At 43.8% G+C, this 19,431-nt stretch overlaps 1 protein-coding gene across 1 annotated transcript in view; it reads right to left on the bottom strand.

Moving 5' to 3' along the window:
- Window positions 1-19,431, bottom strand: part of LOC126987680 (neural cell adhesion molecule 2-like) — a gene marked incomplete at its 5' end in the record, with an annotated part of 163,970 nt that overhangs the window by 52,100 nt on the left and 92,439 nt on the right. Inside the window, 1 exon segment of the mRNA XM_050844806.1 lies at window positions 12,638-12,780. Coding sequence (XP_050700763.1) covers window positions 12,638-12,780 — 143 coding nt within the window.

Raw genomic sequence — 19,431 nt, 5'->3', positions numbered from 1 at the left:
CGAAAGAGTTTAACCAAGCAGGGTGTCAGCACGGAGGCACAGTTTTTAGGACAATAGGATTCACTCCATCAGGTCCATAAGCCTTCTGAGCGTCGAGGCCAGAGATGGCATAGAAAACATCATTCCGAAGAATCTTAATAACAGGAATAAAGGAGTCAGAGGGGAGATGATTTTTTTTTTTTTACAACAAAGGAGACAGCTCAAAGGCACACAAAAAAGGAAACAATAATAAAAAAGCCCGCTACTCGCTACTCCTAAAAAGAATCCAAAGACGTGGCCGAAAGAGGGGTCAATTTCGGGAGGAGAGGTGTCTTGATACCCTCTTCTTGAAAGAGTTCAAGTCGTAGGCAGGAGGAAATAAAGATGAAGGAAGATTGTTCCAGAGTTTACCAGCGTGAGGGATGAAAGAGTGAAGATGCTGGTTAACTCGTGCGTAAGGGATTTGGACAGTAAAGGGATGAGCATGAGAAGAAAGTCGTGTGCAGCGTGGCCGTGGGAGGGGGGGAGGCATGCAGTTAGCAAGTTCAGAAGAGCAGTCAGCGTGAAAATAACGATAGAAGATAGAAAGAGAGGCAACATCGCGGCGGAATTTAAGAGGTAGAAGACTATCAGTAAGATAATCCTACCATCTCTATCCTAAATTTCAATCCAAAGTTAGATGTTGCGTCTACGTGTGCAACGACATCACTTGTTCTCGTATCCACGATCACGACCTGAATTTTCCACCATCTGGCTAAGACTTTATTGTCATTCTATCACTAAATACATCAGTGATGTTTATCTCTCACCTAACTCTACTGACTATGCAAAATTCTTTGACTATATGAACTCTAAAGTGGAGCATATCTTGACCCACTCTCCCATCGCTGAAATCTCCAGCTTGGAAGATTTTAATGTTCACCACCAGCTTTGGCTTTCATCCTCTTTCACTGACCAGCCTGGCGAATAAGCCTACAACTTTGCTCTCCTCAACGACCTAGAGCAGTTGGTCCAGCACCCTACACGTATCCCCGACCGTCTTGGAGACAGGCCCAACATACTAGACCTCTTCCTTACCTCTAACCCAGTGGTTCTTAACCCCTGGGTCGCGACCCAAAGTTGGGTCGCCAAGCCATTTGAATGGGTCACTAAGGATATGTAGACTTATTATGCAAGGTCGCGATCAGACATTGGTTGGGCTTTCTGAGAAACTATTAGCATTCAAAAGGAAACTGAAGTTGTGGATGAATCAAATCAAATCTGGAAAGACTGCATCATTTCCATCGTTGAGCCTACTCCTGGAGGATGAAAGATTTTCTCTCATCCAAGTCCAAGGCATTATTGAGGGACATATATCCAAACTAATTAGACAGTTTGATCATTACATTCCAGAAAACACGCTCAACTACAGTTGGGTAAGAAACCCCTTCAACATTGAAGCTGAAGACCTACCTGATGAAATTGCAAACATGAACAAGCTACAGGAGGAGCTTATTGAGATCCAGAATGACAAAACACTTCATTACGATTTCAAAAGGCAAAATGAATCATTGAGTTCATTTTGGATCAAAGTTTATAAAGAAAAGCCCAATCTTGGAGGTGAAGCCCTGAAAACGCTAATTCCCTTTGCTACAACTTTCCTGTGTGAGGCAGGATTTTCAGCCCTCACAGTCACAAAGACAAAATACAGAAACCGTTTGCAACCAGAGGATGACCTAAGATGCAGCCTATCATCAAAATCACCCAGATTTGAAGAGCTGACGAAAACAATCCAGTGTCAAGGATCCCATTGATTTTAATACTATATCTCATGTCAAGTAGGATTGTAGGAATAATTTCTCTTTTCCACAACGGTAAATTATAGCCTAATTATACATTTCATTTTATATTATGAAACATTTTGATTTTGATTCTAGTAAATCCTACTGCACTGTTTTATTTCTCATGGATCTACTTGTATCAATAAAAATCTCTGCATATGATTTTTTTTCTGTCACACGTTTTTACAAGCACAAGTATTTTAGAATATAAAAAAAAGTGTTTATGAAGGTAAGGGTCGCCATGGTCGATCTGGACAGGATTTTGGGTCGCAGCCAAAAAAGGTTAAGAACCACTGCTCTAACCCTTCTGCTTACTCTGTCAAACTGTTCTCTCCGTTGGGCTCTTCCGTTCGCAACCTTATTTCTGTATCCTGTACTATCACTCCTGTACATCCTCTGGACCCACCGAAGAGGCGATGCTTCTTGCATTTTGCTTCATCTCGGTGGAACGACCTGAGGATGTACTTTTCCGATTTCCCGTGGAATGATTACTGCTTCCAGGAGAGAGACCCCTCTGTGTGTGCCCAGCGCATCACAGAGGTGATTGTCTCTGGAAAGGAGGTATACATTCCACGTTCTTTCTCTACTTCTCTCTCTTTTTTTTTTTTTACAGCAGAGGAGTCAGTTCAAGGGCATAAAAAAAAGGTAACAAATGTAAAAAAAAACCCCGCTACTCACTGCTTTTAAAAAGAGTTAGAGGAGTGGCCGAAAGATAGGTCAATTTCGGGAGGAGAGGTATCCTGATACCCTCCTCTTGAAAGAGTTCAAGTCGTAGGCAGGAGGAGATACACACGAAGGAAGATTGTTCCAGAGTTTACCAGCGTAAGGGATGAAAGAGTGAAGTTGCTGGTTAACTCTTGCGTAAGGGATTTGGACAGTAAAGGGATGAGCCTGAGTAGAAAGTCGAGTGTGGCTAGGCCGCGGGGGGGGGGGGAGGCATGCAGTTAGCAAGTTCAGAAGAGCAGTCAGCATGAAAATATCGATAGAAGATAGAAAGAGAGGCAACATGGCTGCGAAATTTAAGAGGTAGAAGACTATCAGTAAGAGAAGGAGAGCTGATGAGACGAAGAGCCTTAGACTCCACTCTGTCCAAGAGAGCTGTGTGAGTGGAGCCCCCCCCACACGTGAGATGCATGCTCCAGCCTTGGTTTAATCACGCTTGTTCTCGTGCTGTCAATGATAGAGAGGTAGCTCACAAAAGATACCAGAGCCTTCAAACTAATGCTAATTATGAACTTTACATTTCTGCCCGAAATCGTGCCAAATCTATTCTCCGACTAACCAAAAATTCTTTCATTAATAGAAAATGTCAAAACCTTGCTTTCTCTAACTCTTCCCGTGACTTCTGGCATCTAGCCAAAAACATCTCCTCCAACTTCACTTCTTCATCTTTCCCTCCACTCCTCAGTCCTGACGGCAACACTGCCGTCTCATCTATCTCTAAGGCTGAACTCTTCTCTCAAACTTTTTCTAAAAACTCCACTCTGGACGATTCTGGGCATATTCCTCCTACTCATCCCCCCTCTGACTCCTTTATGCCTGTTATAAAGATTCTTCAAAATGATGCTTTCTATGCCCTCTCTGGCCTCAATCCTCAGAAGGCTTATGGACCTGATGGAGTTCCTCCTATTGTCCTTAAAAACTGTGCCTCCGTGCTGTCACCCTGCCTGGTCAAACTCTTTCGCCTGCCTGTCAACATCTACCTTTCCTTCTTGCTGGAAGTATGCCTTCATACAGCCTGTACCTAAGAAGGGTGACCGCTCCAATCCCTCAAACTACCGTCCTATTACTTTACTTTCTTGTCTATCTAAAGCTTTTGAATCAATCCTTAACCGGAAGATTCAAAACCACCTTTCCACTTCTGACCTTCTATCTGATCGCCAGTATGGGTTCCGCAAGGTTCTACTGGTGATCTCCTAACCTTAACTGACTCTTGGTCATCCTCTCTTAGCCGTTTCGGTGAAACTTTTGCTATTGCGCTGGACATATCAAAAGCTTTTGATAGGGTCTGGCACAAATCTTTGCTTGCCAAACTACCCTCCTACGGTTTCTATCCTTCTCTCTGTACATTTATCTCCAGTTTCCTTTCTGACCGTTCTATTTCTGCCGTGGTAGACGGTCACTGTTCTTCCCCTAAATCTATTAACAGTGGTGTCCCACAGGGTTCTGTCCTATCTCCCACTCTTTTTCTGTTGTTCATTGATGATCTTCTTTCCAAAACGAACTGTCCTATCCATTCCTACGCCGATGATTCCACTCTGCATTATTCAACTTCTTTTAATAGAAGACCCACCCTTCAGGAAATTAACGACTCAAGGCTGGAGGCTGCAGAACGCTTAGCCTCAGACCTTACTATTATTTCCGATTGGGGCAAGAAGAACCTGGTGTCCTTCAACGCCTCAAAAACACAGTTTCTCCACCTATCCACTCGACATAATCTTCCAAACAACTATCCCCTATTCGTTGACAACACCCAGGTATCACCTTCCTCAACACTAAACATCCTCGGTCTATCCTTAACTCAAAATCTCAACTGGAAACTTCATATCTCATCTCTTACTAAATCAGCTTCCTCGAGGCTGGGCGTTCTGTACCGTCTCCGCCAGTTCTTCTCCCCTGCACAGTTGCTGTCCATATACAGGGGCCTTGTCCCCCCTCGTATGGAGTATGCATCTCATGTGTGGGCTCCCTCACAGCTCTTCTGGACAGAGTGGAGGCAAAGGCTCTTCGTCTCATCAGCTCTCCTCCTCATACTGATAGTCTTCTACCTCTTAAATTCCGCCGCAATGTTGCCTCTCTTTCTATCTTCTATCGATATTTCCACGCTGACTGCTCTTCTGAACTTGCTAACTGCATACTCGACTTTCTACTCATGCTCATCCCTATACTGTCCAAACCCCTTATGCAAGAGTTAACCAGCATCTTCACTCTTTCATCCCTCACGCTGGTAAACTCTGGAACAATCTTCCTTCATCTGTATTTCCTCCTGCCTACGACTTGAACTCTTTCAAGAGGAGGGTATCAGGACACCTCTCCTCCCGAAACTGACCTATCTTTCGGTCACCTCTTTGGATTCTTTTTAGGAGCAGCGAGTAGCGGGCTTTTTTTTTTATTAATGTTTACTTTTTTGTACCCTTGAGCTGTCTCCTTTGCTGTCAAAAAAAAAAAAAAAAATACGAGGGCGGACAAGGCCCCTGTAAATGGATAGCAGCTGTGCGGGGGAGAAGAACTGGCGGAGACGGTACAGAACGCCCAGCCTCGAGGAAGCTGATTTAGTAAGAGAAGAGATATAAAGTTTCCAGTTGAGATTTTGAGTTAAGGATAGACCGAGGATGTTTAGTGTTGAAGAAGGTGATAGCTGAGTGTTGTCAAAGAATAGGGGATAGTTGTCTGGAAGATTGTGTCGAGTGGATAGGTGGAGAAACTGTGTTTTTGAGGCGTTGAAGGACACCAATTACTTCTTGCCCCAATCGAAAATAATAGTAAGGTCTAAGGCTAAGCGTTCTGCCGCCTCCAGCCTGGAATCATTTAGTTCCTGCTGGGTGGGTCTTCTATTAAAAGAAGTTGAGTAATGCATAGTAGAGTCATCGGCGTAAGAATGGATAGGACAGTTCGTTTTGGAAAGAAGATCATCAATGAACAACAGAAAGAGAGTGGGAGATAGGACAGAACCCTGCGGAACACCACTATTAATAGGTTGAGGGAAAAACAGTGACCGTCTACCACAGCAGAAATAGAACGGTCAGAGAGGAAACTGGAGATAAAGGTACAGAGAGAAGGATAAAAACCGTAGGAGGGTAGTTTGGAAAGCAAAGATTTGTGCCAGACCCTATCAAAAGCTTTTGATATGTCCAGCGCAATAGCAAAGGTTTCACCGAAACGGCTAAGAGAGGATGACCAAGAATCAGTTAGGAAGGCAAGGAGATCACCAGTTGAACGCCCCTTGCGGAACCCATACTGGCGATCAGATAGGTCAGAAGTGGAAAGGTGCTTTTGAATCTTCCGGTTAAGGATTGATTCAAAAGCTTTAGATAGACAAGAAAGCAAAGCTATAGGACGATAGTTTGAGGGATTGGAACGGTCACCCTTCTTAGGCACATGCTGTATGAAGGCATACTTCCAGCAGGAAGGAGAGGTAGATGTTGACAGGCAGAGGCGAAAGAGTTTAACCAGGCAGGGTGTCAGCACGGATGCACAGTTTTTAAGGACAATAGGAGGCACTCCATCAGATCCATAAGCCTTCTAAGGATTGAGGCCAGAGAGGGCATAGGAAACATCATTCTTAAGAATCTTAATAACAGGCATAAAGGAGACAGAGGGGGGGGTGAGTAGGAGGAATATGCCCTGAATCGTTCAGAGTGGAGTTTTTAGAGAAAGTTTGAGATAAGAGTTTAGCCTTAGAGATATATGAGACGGCGGTGTTATCGTCAGGACTAAGGAGAGGAAGGAAAGATGAAGAAGTGAAGTTGGGGGAGATGTTTTTGGCTAGATGCCAGAAGTCACGGGAAGAATTAGAAAAACCAAGCTAAAACGCCTTGGTTTAGTCATGCTTGTTCTCGTGCTATTAAAGATAGAGAGGCAGCTCACAAAAGGTTCCAGAGCCTTCGCACTCCTGTTAACCATCATCTTTATATTTCTGCCCGGAATCATGCCAAATCTATTCTCCGACTTACCAAAAGCTCGTTCATTAATAGAGAATGCCAAAAGCTTGCTTTCTCTAATTCTTCCCGGGACTTCTGGCATCTAGCCAAAAATATCTCCTCTAATTTCACTTCTTCCTCTTTCTCTCCTCTCCTTAACCCTGACGGCAGCACTGCCGTCTCATCTGTCTCTAAGGCTGAACTTTTCGCTCAAACTTTCCGGGCATATTTTTCCCACTCATCCCCTCTCTGACTTCTTTATGCCTATTATTAAGATTCTTCCTAATGATGTTTTCTATGCCCTCTCTGGCCTCAACTCTCAGAAGGCTTATGGACCTGATGGAGTGCCTCCTATTGTCCTTAACATCTGTACTTCCGTGCTGACACCCTGCCTGGTCAAACTCTTTCGTCTCTGCCTATCAACATCTACCTTTCCTTCCTACTGGAAGTATGCCTTCGTACAGCCTGTGCCTAAGAAGGGTGACCGTTCCAATCCCTCAAACTACCGCCCTATAGTTTTACTTTCCTGTCTATCTAAAGCTTTTGAATTAATCCTTAAACCGGTGTACCAGTCTGACTTTCCCCCCGACCAATCCTCCCCCCCCGGGAAAAGTGTCCTAGGATAATTTTCCCGAGGGGGAAGAGTAACCCAGGATACCATTCCCCCCTCTGGGCTACAATTCCCCCCTTTCCTATATTTCTTCCTGTGGGCTGAATTTTACCCTCTAATGTAGTAATTGTGGAGCAGTTAGTAGTTCGGCAATTAGTGGTTGGACAGTCGGGCAGTCAGTGGTGGTGGGAGAGCTGTGGAGCAGTTAGTGTAGAACTGTACAACTATACGTGGAGCAGTTGGTGGTTCGGCAAAGATGGCAGCCGCCACTTCCGCCAGTCATTGTGTCAGTACACTCGGGCAGTCAGTGGTGGTGGGAGCACTGTGGAGCAGTTGGTGGAGGACTATACGATGTGAATTATGGAGGATACCAAGTATAATGACATATGGAATTATCTGAAGTATGGGAAATACCCCGAAAGTGCAAATAAGGAAAAAAAGCGTGACATCAGGAAAAAGTGGACCATTTCTTGTGCAGAATGAAGAATTATATCATAAACGAAAGGGTGGAACTGAAAACATTCCGAAAAAAGTTGTGTTGATTAAAGATAAAGAAAGGCTAATTCAAGCTTGTCATGATAATCCAGTATCAGGACACTTTGGAAGAGACAAAATGTTCAATAAAATATCACAAAAATATTTCTGGAAAGGCATGAAAAATGATGTATCGAAGTTTATTAGTAAGTGTGACAGATGTCAGAGAAATTCTAATAAACCACCAATGCAAGCCCCTGAACTGCATCCAGTTCCAGTTCCCAGTGGTGTTTGGAAACAGGTGGGGATGGACCTTATTGGGCCACTCCCAAAATCTAGAAATGGAAATCAGTATATTTGTGGTTTGACTGACTATTTTAGTAAATGGCCTATTGCTGAAGCAATACCATGTAAATCTGCTGCTGAAGTGGCCAGTGTTCTGATTCGGGCTATCTGCACATATGGATGTTTTGAAACACTAATAACTGATCAAGGTCGTGAATTTGTGAATCATCTGAATGATATAATTTGTGAGAAACTTAACATAGATCATAGAATTGCATCTGCGTACCATCCACAGACAAACGGATTACAGGTATGTATCAGCAGAATGCATTTGAATGTATTTCAATATTCATCTATGAATCATATTTTTGAAACACAAAATTCAGGGTTGTATTATTTCAACAATTTATATTTACTGTACAGGAACGTTTCAACCAGACACTGGAACGTGCTATTGCAAAATTTGTAAATGAAAACCACGATGACTGGGACCAGCACTTGGATGGAATCCTGTTTGCCTACCTTACTGCGCAACATGACAGCACGAAACTCACCCCATTCTATGTTATGTTTGGACGTCATCCTATACTACCCGTTGATATGGATTTCAATGCTGCAGGTAATGCAAGTGCCATTGACAACACTACAACTGTGGACACAATAAGAGACCTTACAAAAGAAATAGTTGATAGGCAGCATTTAGCCCACAACGCGGTACAAACTAATATAGAAAAGGCCCAGAAAAGACAAAAGCAATATTATGATGCAAAACATTCCATGTCACACTAATAAAATGAGAGTAGGACAGCTTGTATTAATGAAGAACAGTAAAAATGTTCACAGAATGGGTGGAAAACTTGACGACAAATGGTTGGGCCCGTATGAGAGTGCCAGATGTTTAGATAAAGTTAAAGTTAAGTTGGAAAACTTGCAGTCAGGAAAGCCACTTAAAAACACTTATCATTCTGTAAATTTGAAGATATATAATTCTGCTGATGAAAATGATGCATGTGGAGTGGTGTCAGAGGTAGCTGTAACTCTGTCTGAGAAGGAAAAAGAATGTTTAAGGTGTTTTGTATACCAAGGTGTAATCGAATCAACAGTCATGTGTACTTATCAGAAATTATCAGAAGATATGATTGAATGCAGACCAGAAAAGGTGCCTGGAATTTTTTTTATCCATGAGAAATGTCTTACAGGATTTGAAATGTTACTTTGATGAAGATGCATGTGTTCTTGTGCAAAATGTACTAAAAATGAAAGAGGTTAATGCCATTGGGTCTTGAATTAAAAAAAAATAAGTGCAGTTGTATCGTCAAGAAAAACTTGTATATAGATATATTTATTAACTTCTTATATTTATATAAGTGCAGTTGTATTGTCAAAGGAAAATTGTATTTAGATACAGTTATTTACTTGTTTTCAAACATTTACAGTTTAACTACAGCATATATACGTTTTTAAATCATTAAAGTATATTAAATTGGCCCTCTTTCTTATTTCATTGTGATATTCAGAGGGGGAATTCTAGACTAAAGGGAGGAAATGTAGACCAGTCCCGTAATTCCCCCGTGGGAAATATAGACTTGTCTAAGTTTCCCCCCGGGGAACTCTGAACTGGGGTGTGTGTGAAACGGGCTGTGACACCGGAAGATTCAAAAGCACCTTTCCACTTCTAACCTTCTATCTGATCGCCAATATGGGTTCCATAAGGGGCGTTCTACTGGCGATCTTCTTGCTCTCTTAACTGACTCTTGGTCATCCTCTCTTAGCCGTTTCGGTGAAACTTTCTCAGTTGCGCTAGACATATCGAAAGCCTTTGATAGAGTCTGGCACAAGTATTTGCTTTCTAAACTGCCCTCTATCGGATTCTATCCCTCTCTCTGTTCCTTTGTCTCCAGTGTCCTTTCCGGCCGTTCTATCTCTGAGGTGGTAGATGGTCAATGTTCTTCCCCTAAACCTATCAACAGTGGTACTCCACAGGGCTCTGTCCTATCACCCACTCTCTTCCTGTTATTCATCAATGATCTTCTTTCCATAACAAACTGTCCTGTCCACTCATACGCCGACGACTCCACTCTGCATTATTCAACTTCTTTCAATAGAAGCCCATCACAACAGGTAGTACATGACTCCAGACAGGAGGCTGCAGAACGCTTAACCTCAGACCTTGCAATCCTTTCCGATTGGGGTAGAAGGAACCATGTGATCTTCAGTGCCTCAAAAACTCAATTTCTCCACCTATCAACTCGACACAATCTTCCAAACACCTATCCCCTGTTTTTCGACAACACTCAGCTGTCACCTTCTTTAACACTAAATATCCTCGGTCTATCCTTAACTCAAAATTTTAACTGGAAACTTCACATCTCCTCTCTCACTAAATCAGCTTACTCGAGGTTGGGCGTTCTATATCGTCTCCGCCAGTTCTTCTCCCCCGCACAGTTGCTATCCATATACAGGGGCCTTGTCCGCCCTCGTATGGAGTATGCATCTCACGTGTGGGGGGGGCTCCACTCACACAGCTCTTCTGGACAGAGTGGAGTCTAAGGCTCTTCGTCTCATCAGCTCTCCTCCTCTTACTGGTAGTCTTCTACCTCTTAAATTCCGTCGCGATGTTGCCTCTCTTTCTATCTTCTATCGATATTTTCTCGCTGACTGCTCTTCTGAACTTGCTAACTGCATGCCTCCTCTCCTCCTGCGGCCTCGCCTCACACGACTTTCCGATGAAGGTCATCCCTATACTGTCCAAACCCCTTATGCAAGAGTTAACCAGCATCTTCACTCTTTCATCCCTAACGCTGGTAAACTCTGGAACGATCTTCCCTCATCTGTATTTCCTCCTGCCTACGACCTGAACTTTTTCAAGAGGAGGGTATTAGGACACCTCTCCTCCCGAAATTGATTTGTCTTTTTGGCCACTCTATTTAGGAGCAGTAAGTAGCGGGCTTTTTTTTTCATTATTGTTTTTTTTTTTTACGCCCTTGCACTGTCTCCTCTGCTGTAAAAAAAAAAAAAAAAGAAAAAAAAAAGGACCTATGCAAAGTCCCATCCAGGAAACAACTCACTAAAATGAAGTACCCCCGCATTGTTGATTATTACTGGCTCCATGCCACAACTATGCGCTATCTCAAGGTTTGCCTGACTTTTGTAATCTTTATTGTCTTGCAATTAATGTCGATTTGCATGCTTTCACACAACTGAAATCCTAATTTCTTCTAAATATACAAGTTTGCCTCATTTTTTTATTATTTCAAGATGGTTGGGGCACCTGAAAATATTATTGTACATAAAAGAAAATTTGTATGCTTAAATACATGAATAAAAGGCATAATATTCCCGCTATTACAAATTTGTTTGAAGAAAAAAAAAATCAATACTCATTTCTCAAGCCACCCTAATACACACACACACACACACACACACACACATATATATATATATATATATATATATATATATATATATATATATATATATAGAGAGAGAGAGAGAGAGAGAGATGTGCACAGTAAATATAACAACCATAATAGTATCATTGTCGTCATTACTCTAAATCCATATGGTCATACATTAGCAAGGTCCCTTCATCCTTTTGCAACAAGATGTATTAAACTATTGCTTAAATTACAGGCTCACGGAGTAGAGGGAAAAGTTTTGAACTGGGTCACGGCGTGGCTTAGCAATAGGAAGCAAAGAGTGCAAATCAATGGTAAAAGATCTGACTGGGGATGTGTTACGAGTGGGGTCCCACAAGGTTCGGTATTAGGTCCACTTTTGTTTATTATTTATATCAATGACTTAGATACAGGAATTAGTAGTGATGTCAGTAAGTTTGCAGATGATACCAAGATCGGTAGAGTAATTGAGTCGGATCAGGACGCTAGTATTCTCTAGGATGAACTAAACAGATTGTATGACTGGGCGAATAAATGGCAAATGGCGTTCAATGTAAGGAACTGCAGTATTCTGAGTGTAGTAGGAACAACCCTTCACATAACTATTGCTTAAATGACACTCTCATAAGCAGGTCTGGGTGCTAGAGGGATTTAGGGGTCTTAGTGAGCTATGATCTCCGTCCAAGGGCACAATGCATTCAAGCTAGAAATCGAGTAAATAGGGTACTGGGATTTATTTCAAGGAGCGTAAGCAACAGAAGCGCCGAAGTCTTCCTCAAACTATATTTAGCATTAGTTAGACCTCATCTTGACTATGCGGTTCAGTTCTGGTCACCTTACTATAGAATGGATATCAAAATGTTAGAATCGGTGCAGAGGAGGATGACTAAGATGATTCAAGGGTTGAGAAACTTGCCATACGAGGAAAGACAAACAGTTAAACTTGCATTCTCTAGAAAGGCGAAGGGTGAGTGGAGACATGATCGATGTTTATAAATGGATGAAGGGCTTTAATAAGGGGGATATTCATAAGGTTTTGTTGGAACCGGGTAGGACACGAAGTAATGGGTTTAAACTGGATAAATTCAGATTCAACAGGGACATAGGCAAAAATTGGTTTACTAACAGGGTGGTGAATGAGTGGAATAGGCTTAGCAGTTACGTGGTGAGTGCCAATACAATTGTCACATTAAAAAAATAATTAGATAAATTCATTGACAGCGATATTAGGTAGGGTTAGATACACGGAAACTTAGGTTTAAAGGAGCTGCCTCGTACAGGTTTACCGGCCTCTTGCAGACTCCTACGTTCTTATGTTCTTATGTTCTCATAATTACTTAACTATAGTTAAATATTTCAAGCATCAAAATTGAAACTCTCCTTGAAGTGATTAATTTTCTAGAAAGTCACCCCAACGTTATATCCACATACCTTTAGTTTGTGTCCCTCCGTCTCGTATACTTCCATCACGAAGCTCTGTGGCCTCCCTCCGTCATATCCTTCGTCACAACTCACTTGAACAGCTTCAGTACTCTCGTTCAGCACAGAGCAATTCTTGAGGGGATCCGGCGGTCCTGAAGGGTGAATGGGAATGAGAGTGATTTGGAGTCATTGATGGAATAAAGCAAATAGAAAGGAGTTGCATGACAAGGGTAACAAACATGAAATATTCATAAAGTAGAACGAGTGACAGAGGTAAGAACTCAGGTGACGCGTTGCCTCACCCACCCGAAACCTCCACCCCCGACGAGCCCTCCAAGCGAGCCACCATGCAGTTACTTTTTCACAATCTAAGCCACTCTGGACAGGATCAATAAATTTTCTTTCCAGGTAAGAGTTATCTTGGCGTCACCTTGGTCCCCGCTCAGGCCGGCTTGTGCCAACATACCTCTAAGGAAAACCAATGTCCAAGAAGCATGCCACGTCCCTATATGGCAGAAAGAGGCGTTCACGGACTAAGCTCGTAATAGGCCTCGATATAGTTTCATGAAATAGTCGCTGGTTCGACACGCATTGATTGCAGCAATATCTCATTATCCTGCGAAGACAATTGGTACCAACGGATCGACACTCATAAATATCTAGATTTCCTCAACAGATACTCCGCAACGAATTTGAATAACTATTTGTCTAATACTCACCCCATAAAAGTCATGGAAAGCGATGAAATAAGGAAGCACTCCAACTTCACTAATGAATTACCAATATAGAAACCGAAAACGTTTCCCCAACGCAGATCGGACTCCTTTTTTTTGCGCCGACCACAAAATAGTGTCCTGAGAACTCTTTGAACTTTTTCTTCATCAACGTTTGCAACATTTCCATGAAGTCTTTACTCTAAGTTCCATTCTGTGGAACACCATCTCTCCTCCTCTTAACCTCACCTTTTCTTCCTAACCGAAAATCAGGTCTCATAGGCTAAAGACAGTAATCCCTACTCTGTTTTCTCCTCCTATCTCTGTCTTACATCAGAAGCGGGATGTTGCGTCTACGTACGCAACGACATCACTTGCTTTCGTATCCACGACCTTAACTCCTCATATTTTTTCACCATCCGGCTAAGATTTCATTGTCATTGTATCACTAACTACATATGAGCTGTTTATCTCTATGACTCTACCAACTATGTAAATTTCTTTGCCTATATGAATTTTAAAGTAGAGTCGATCTTGACTCTGTTATCGTGCATATGTATGTATGTATGTATATATGTATGCATGTATGTATGTATATATGCAAATACTTATGTGTATGCATGTGTGTGCTTGTCTGTGTAAGTCTGATATATTTAGGGCCATTATATTCAATGTATATAGCAACGATTAGGAGCACTTGTTTCGAAGAGCTTGTTTGTGCTTATGGCCCTTATACTTAATGAAGAGTGGCATCGTTTGGAAACACGTCCAACACTCCTACACTACATTGGCAACACTGCTAGCATACCTCTCCTGGTGAAGAGATACATTACCAGCAGGCAGCCAGAACTTGGGAGTCCGTAAGAGGAGCTACCTCACCTCGCTGGTCAGCTCCCGTCCATTTCACCTGCGCCTTCCTGGTCACACACCCATTCTACACTTGACACAAACACTTTGTGTATCTCAAAGTGAGCCAAATAGACAAACGTGCTACCAACACTGTGTTTCAAGTGACTTCACAGCCTCCATGCCAATAGTCCACAAGAAAAGTATACCCACAGTGAATCGTCCGGCCGCGGTCCCTCTTTACGCTACCACGTTCTCGAGACGACACATTAACAACCTATTCCATTGGTGGCAGCAGGTGGGATGGGGTACAATGTGGCAAAGGCTGTGTGAGTGAACTTTAGGTGTTGGCCTGGGGTGTATGGGTGAGTGACTAAGGGTTGCCTGGCAGACTATTCTAGCTTCGGCGTCTCGTCATTATCCAGGAGTGGCGGCTGTCTGGTTTAGTCACCCAGTCAACTCGTCTCTCCTGGTGTATCCTGTCTCCTGCTGGAATACATTCTCACCTCTGGATCTACACGGTGACACGTCTTCAGCATATGGTGGCCTTTTCCTAGCGCCATCTTGGTCTCATCCGACGTTCCTGTTCCTCCTGAGTAGCTGGACCTACACGGCCACATGTCTTCAACATATAGTGGCCTTTTCCTCGCGCTATCTTGGTCTCATCCGACGTTCTTGTGCCTCCTCAGTAAAAAAAATAACCGTACTGACCGTGTGACATAATTCATGGGGCGTAGGAGTGAGTGAGTTTGGCGACACATTTTTTTTTATATCCGCCATTGTGACTAGAGCTAAAGATGTAAGCCTTGGTGTTCATATTTGTATTGATGAAAATTAATACGTGAAATCCCAAGTAAATGATCTTTTTTTCTTCAAAGTGGGACTCGCACATATTTGATAAGCATCGTACATCTGTCATCACACTAACCCTCTGCTCACAATGAAAGACCTACCCCCCCCCCTTAATCAGCACACTACCATGACACCACCTTTCACACACACCTCTGACCTCGACGAGGCAGGACGTGTCCGTGGCGCTCCCGTGAGCAGCCTGGGTCAGCGTGTTGGCCTTCCCTCCCCGTCCCTTACTTTAAGAGCTTCTTAGTGAATAGTGAAGACTTGTGCACCGAGACTGTTCTACCCGAGTCGGGCTCTCTATCGCTTACGACGCAGTGCCAACTACCCAGAAGTGAATACGATAGTGAAACTCAAAGCTCTTCACCTTTTTCGGAACCGCAGCACAAGACAAGGCAAGTCAGTCAAAAAACAAATACCAGTGATCACCACCTCAAGGAAGAAAGCAGCCCCCAAACAAGACAAGCCTCACAAACATCTTGAAGTGCCTCGACTGTGGTATGACTTGCCCTCAATATTACTCTCCAACGTGACATCCCTCAATAACAAACTGGACGAAGTCATCACCACCATCAACACCACCAGTGTTGATGTAGCAGCCATAACAGAAGCCTGGCAAATAACCCCTGAAACCTGCAACATCACGGGTTACCAACTATTTCACCGCCTCAGGACAGGTAAACGTGGTGGAGGATTAGTGTTGTACTGCCGCTCTGACCTTCACTCCACCCTCCTCCCTGTGGACCCCCCAGAGAGTGTGGAAGCCCTGTGGGCGAGGCTCACCCCCCCCTCGCTGCCTCAATCATCCTCTGTCTGGTCTACCACCCTCCTCACGCCGCCACGGCCAACCAGCTCATCACACATCATCGACAACATGGATGACCTCCGATCAAGATTCCCCTCTGCAAAAGTGGTAATTTGTGGTGATTTTAATCAACTCAACACCAGTAAAATAGAAGAGCAGCTGAACCTCACTCAGGTAGTGGATTTTCCTACTCATGGGAGAAACACACTTGACCTCATCCTCACCGACCTCACCCAGCACCACCTCCCCCCTCAGCCACTCCCTCCCATGGGACGCAGTAACCACGCCTCCATTCTCAGGCATTGTGTGGTCGCCGGCGCCTTCCACCTCACGCCCAGCACGCACTGTTGCCAAGACCTACAGACCCGTGACGAACTCAGCAGTGCGCCAATTTGGTCAGTGGATCACACGGTACCCCTGGACTGAGGTGCTCACTGTTGAGGACGTTGAAGACAAGTGGAGTAACTACCAGCAAACCATCACCATAGCACACCATCACTTCTTCCCAGAAAAATCTCTGCGCACCCACCCATCAGATGCCCCTTGGATCACACCCAGGATTAAGCGCCTCATGCAGCAACGCAACTCAGCATTCTTCACCAACCCCTCCCTCTTCAAGCATCTCCGGAACAAAGTGATACGGGAAATCAAGGCAGCAAAATTTACATATTACCCCAACAAGATACACAAGCTCAAGCAGGAAAACATCAGCAGGTGGTGCTCAAAGATCCGTGACCTGTGTGGATTAAACAAGACCACCGCCTCCATTCCGGGTGTGGCCCACCTGCCCGCCCCGGAAGCAGCTGAGGTAATTAACACCCACTTCGCCGACATCTGCCAGTCCCTGCCCAGCCTAGACCTCACCTCACTCCCCGCCTATCTACCCACACCTGCACCACTCCCTTTAGTTCAAGAGTACGAGGTTGCCAACGCGCTACTCAAGCTCAAATCGAGACGCTCCACTACTCCAGCTGACCTCCCTATCAAACTTTACCAATAATTCTCCACTGAATTAGCCACTCCTCTGTGCTCCATCTTCAACGCCTCTCTCCATCAAAGTCAGTGTCCCGCAGACTGGAAGACAGCCTACGTTACCCACGTCCCCAAAACAAGCTCACCTCAGTCCCTCAGCGACTACAGGCCCATCGCCATCACCCCGATCCCCAGCCTGCTCTGTGAAGGCTTCATCTTCAGATGGGCCTATACTCACCTCGCCCCCCTCATGGACGAACAGCAATTTGGGAACATCAAGTCCTCCTCCACCACTCACTGCCTCATTGACCTCCTCGATTACGTCTACAGGAACCTTTAGAAACGCAAAACATCAGTGGCCCTCACCTTCGTAGACTTCCGGAAAGCCTTCGACCTCGTTCACCACACCACCGTCATCACCAAGGCTATCAGCCTCCAGCTTCACCCCAGCCTGGTGTCCTGGCTCTCTAACTTCCTCTCCCGCAGGAGTCAGGTCGTAAGGCATCAGGGAGCGACCTCCCCCCCTCAGCACCTCACCTGTGGGGTCCCTCAGGGGACCAGGATGGGTCCATTCTGCTTCCTGATGCTTGTAAACGACGCCATGACGGACACCAGTGCTCGGTGGAAATATGTGGACGACACCACCCTCGCTACCACCATCAACAATGACAACCCGGATTACAGCCACCTCCAGCTCCTCCTTGACCGCCTCTACACTTGGACAACCGACAACAAAGTCACCCTAAACACCAACAAGACTACAATGATGCATCTCCACACCTCCTCAGACACCCTCACCCCTCCCTGTGTCTCCATCGACGGCCGTCCCCTCCAGGTGGTACAGTCTTTCAAGCTTCTCGGCCTCACAATTGACAACAAACTGACGTGGGGCCAACACGTCAGCTCCCTCACAAAGTCAGCCACCTACCAACTACAACTCCTCCGAAGACTGAAGAAACTGGGGACACCCGCGCGTGAGCTGGCGAGTTTCTACTCCACCTTCATACTCCCTCGGCTCACATACGCGTCCCCAGCTTGGTCATCTTCCCTCAACGCCACTCAACGCCATCAACTCGAGCGGGTGCAGAAAAGGGCGGTGCGGCTAATCCTGGGGACCGGCTACACCACCTACCAGGAGGCCCTCTCCGCCCTACACCTCACCACCCTTCAGGCCCGCCACCAACACCTCCACCACCCACGACACAGGAACCTGCTCCCCCCGGTAGCTCCCCCTCCCCGCTATAATGTCCGACACCACAACAAGCTGCTCCCCATACGTGCGCGCACAGACAGGTACAAGAAAAGTGCAATACCGACAATAGTGGGAATCCTCAACACATACACACTCTACTCCTAAGTTAATTTTAAGTTTGTAATTTTAATTATCTCCATATATAATATGTATATTTTCAGCTCTCGAGCTGCTCATCCCTAAATAAACCGTATATTTTTATTATTATTATTATTATACCCAGTGAAAGACTTATCGCCATAATCCCTCCCATCCCCCTCCCGTTACCCACAATACAATTGTTATTCTTACAAAAAATGCACTTACATTGTGTATTGAAATTTCTTACTGAGAGTTTATTAGTTTTCTCAGTTCACTCATTGTAATTAAGTTTTCTACAAACTTTATATGAATGGTTTATAATATTTTTGGGGGCAACTATCTCACCCTATAATCATTACTACTACTATAGTCTGTTCACAAATAATAACAAGTAATAGGTTGATATCTTTCGATTTACATAATGTATTCAAGCAACAAAACAATAGGCATATTTTGAAACCAACTTTATTTTTTAATGGGAGCGCAATGCGATCGTTCTGGAAGGTTCCCGCTGTGTTGCTGCTGCCCCGTTTCCCCTACCAACGCCAGATTGTCGTACTCAGCCTTTTATATTTACCAACTTCCGACCCCAAAACTGTGTCCTGGGCCCCAATTTATCAAAGTTTTGTTGTATGCATTGATGAGGAGGAAACTGACGATGAATTTATGTAACATGCCATTATCTTCCGAGTAAAATCATAAGGAATATATATATATATATATATATATATATATATATATATATATATATATATATATATATATCTATATATTGAATTTATGTAACATGCCATTATCTTCCGAGTAAAATCATAAGGAATATATATATATATATATATATATATATCTATATATATATATATATATATATATATATATATATATATATATATATATATGATATGAAACTGTGACTTTGTTTTTCCTTCTTTGTAAATAAATAAGGACACACTAAGTATTCTATCCTCTTGAACACCTTTTATGTGTGAAAGTATCGCTGCAAATAACCAAAACGGAGCAATAATTTCCTTAAAGTAAGTGTTCTAGAGCACGAAAATACATATCACTGACAATACCACTTACATGTGATACTCTGATATTCTTTGAAAATGATATGTGCCACCAGCACACCAACAGAGCAGGGGATCAGTAGTTGTTTAGTGTCTAACTTCACTCTGCCTCCACACTCTGTGTCTCGCGCGCCGTGATGGCTGCGGCAAGTGACATGTTGCTAATAATAACTCTGTGTTTTCAATATGTGGAGCTTTATCTGCATTCT

Source organism: Eriocheir sinensis, chromosome 66 (assembly GCF_024679095.1).
Source record: "Eriocheir sinensis breed Jianghai 21 chromosome 66, ASM2467909v1, whole genome shotgun sequence".
In the NCBI taxonomy this organism is placed as follows: domain Eukaryota; kingdom Metazoa; phylum Arthropoda; class Malacostraca; order Decapoda; family Varunidae; genus Eriocheir; species Eriocheir sinensis.
This window is presented reverse-complemented; position numbering and strand designations above follow the sequence as displayed.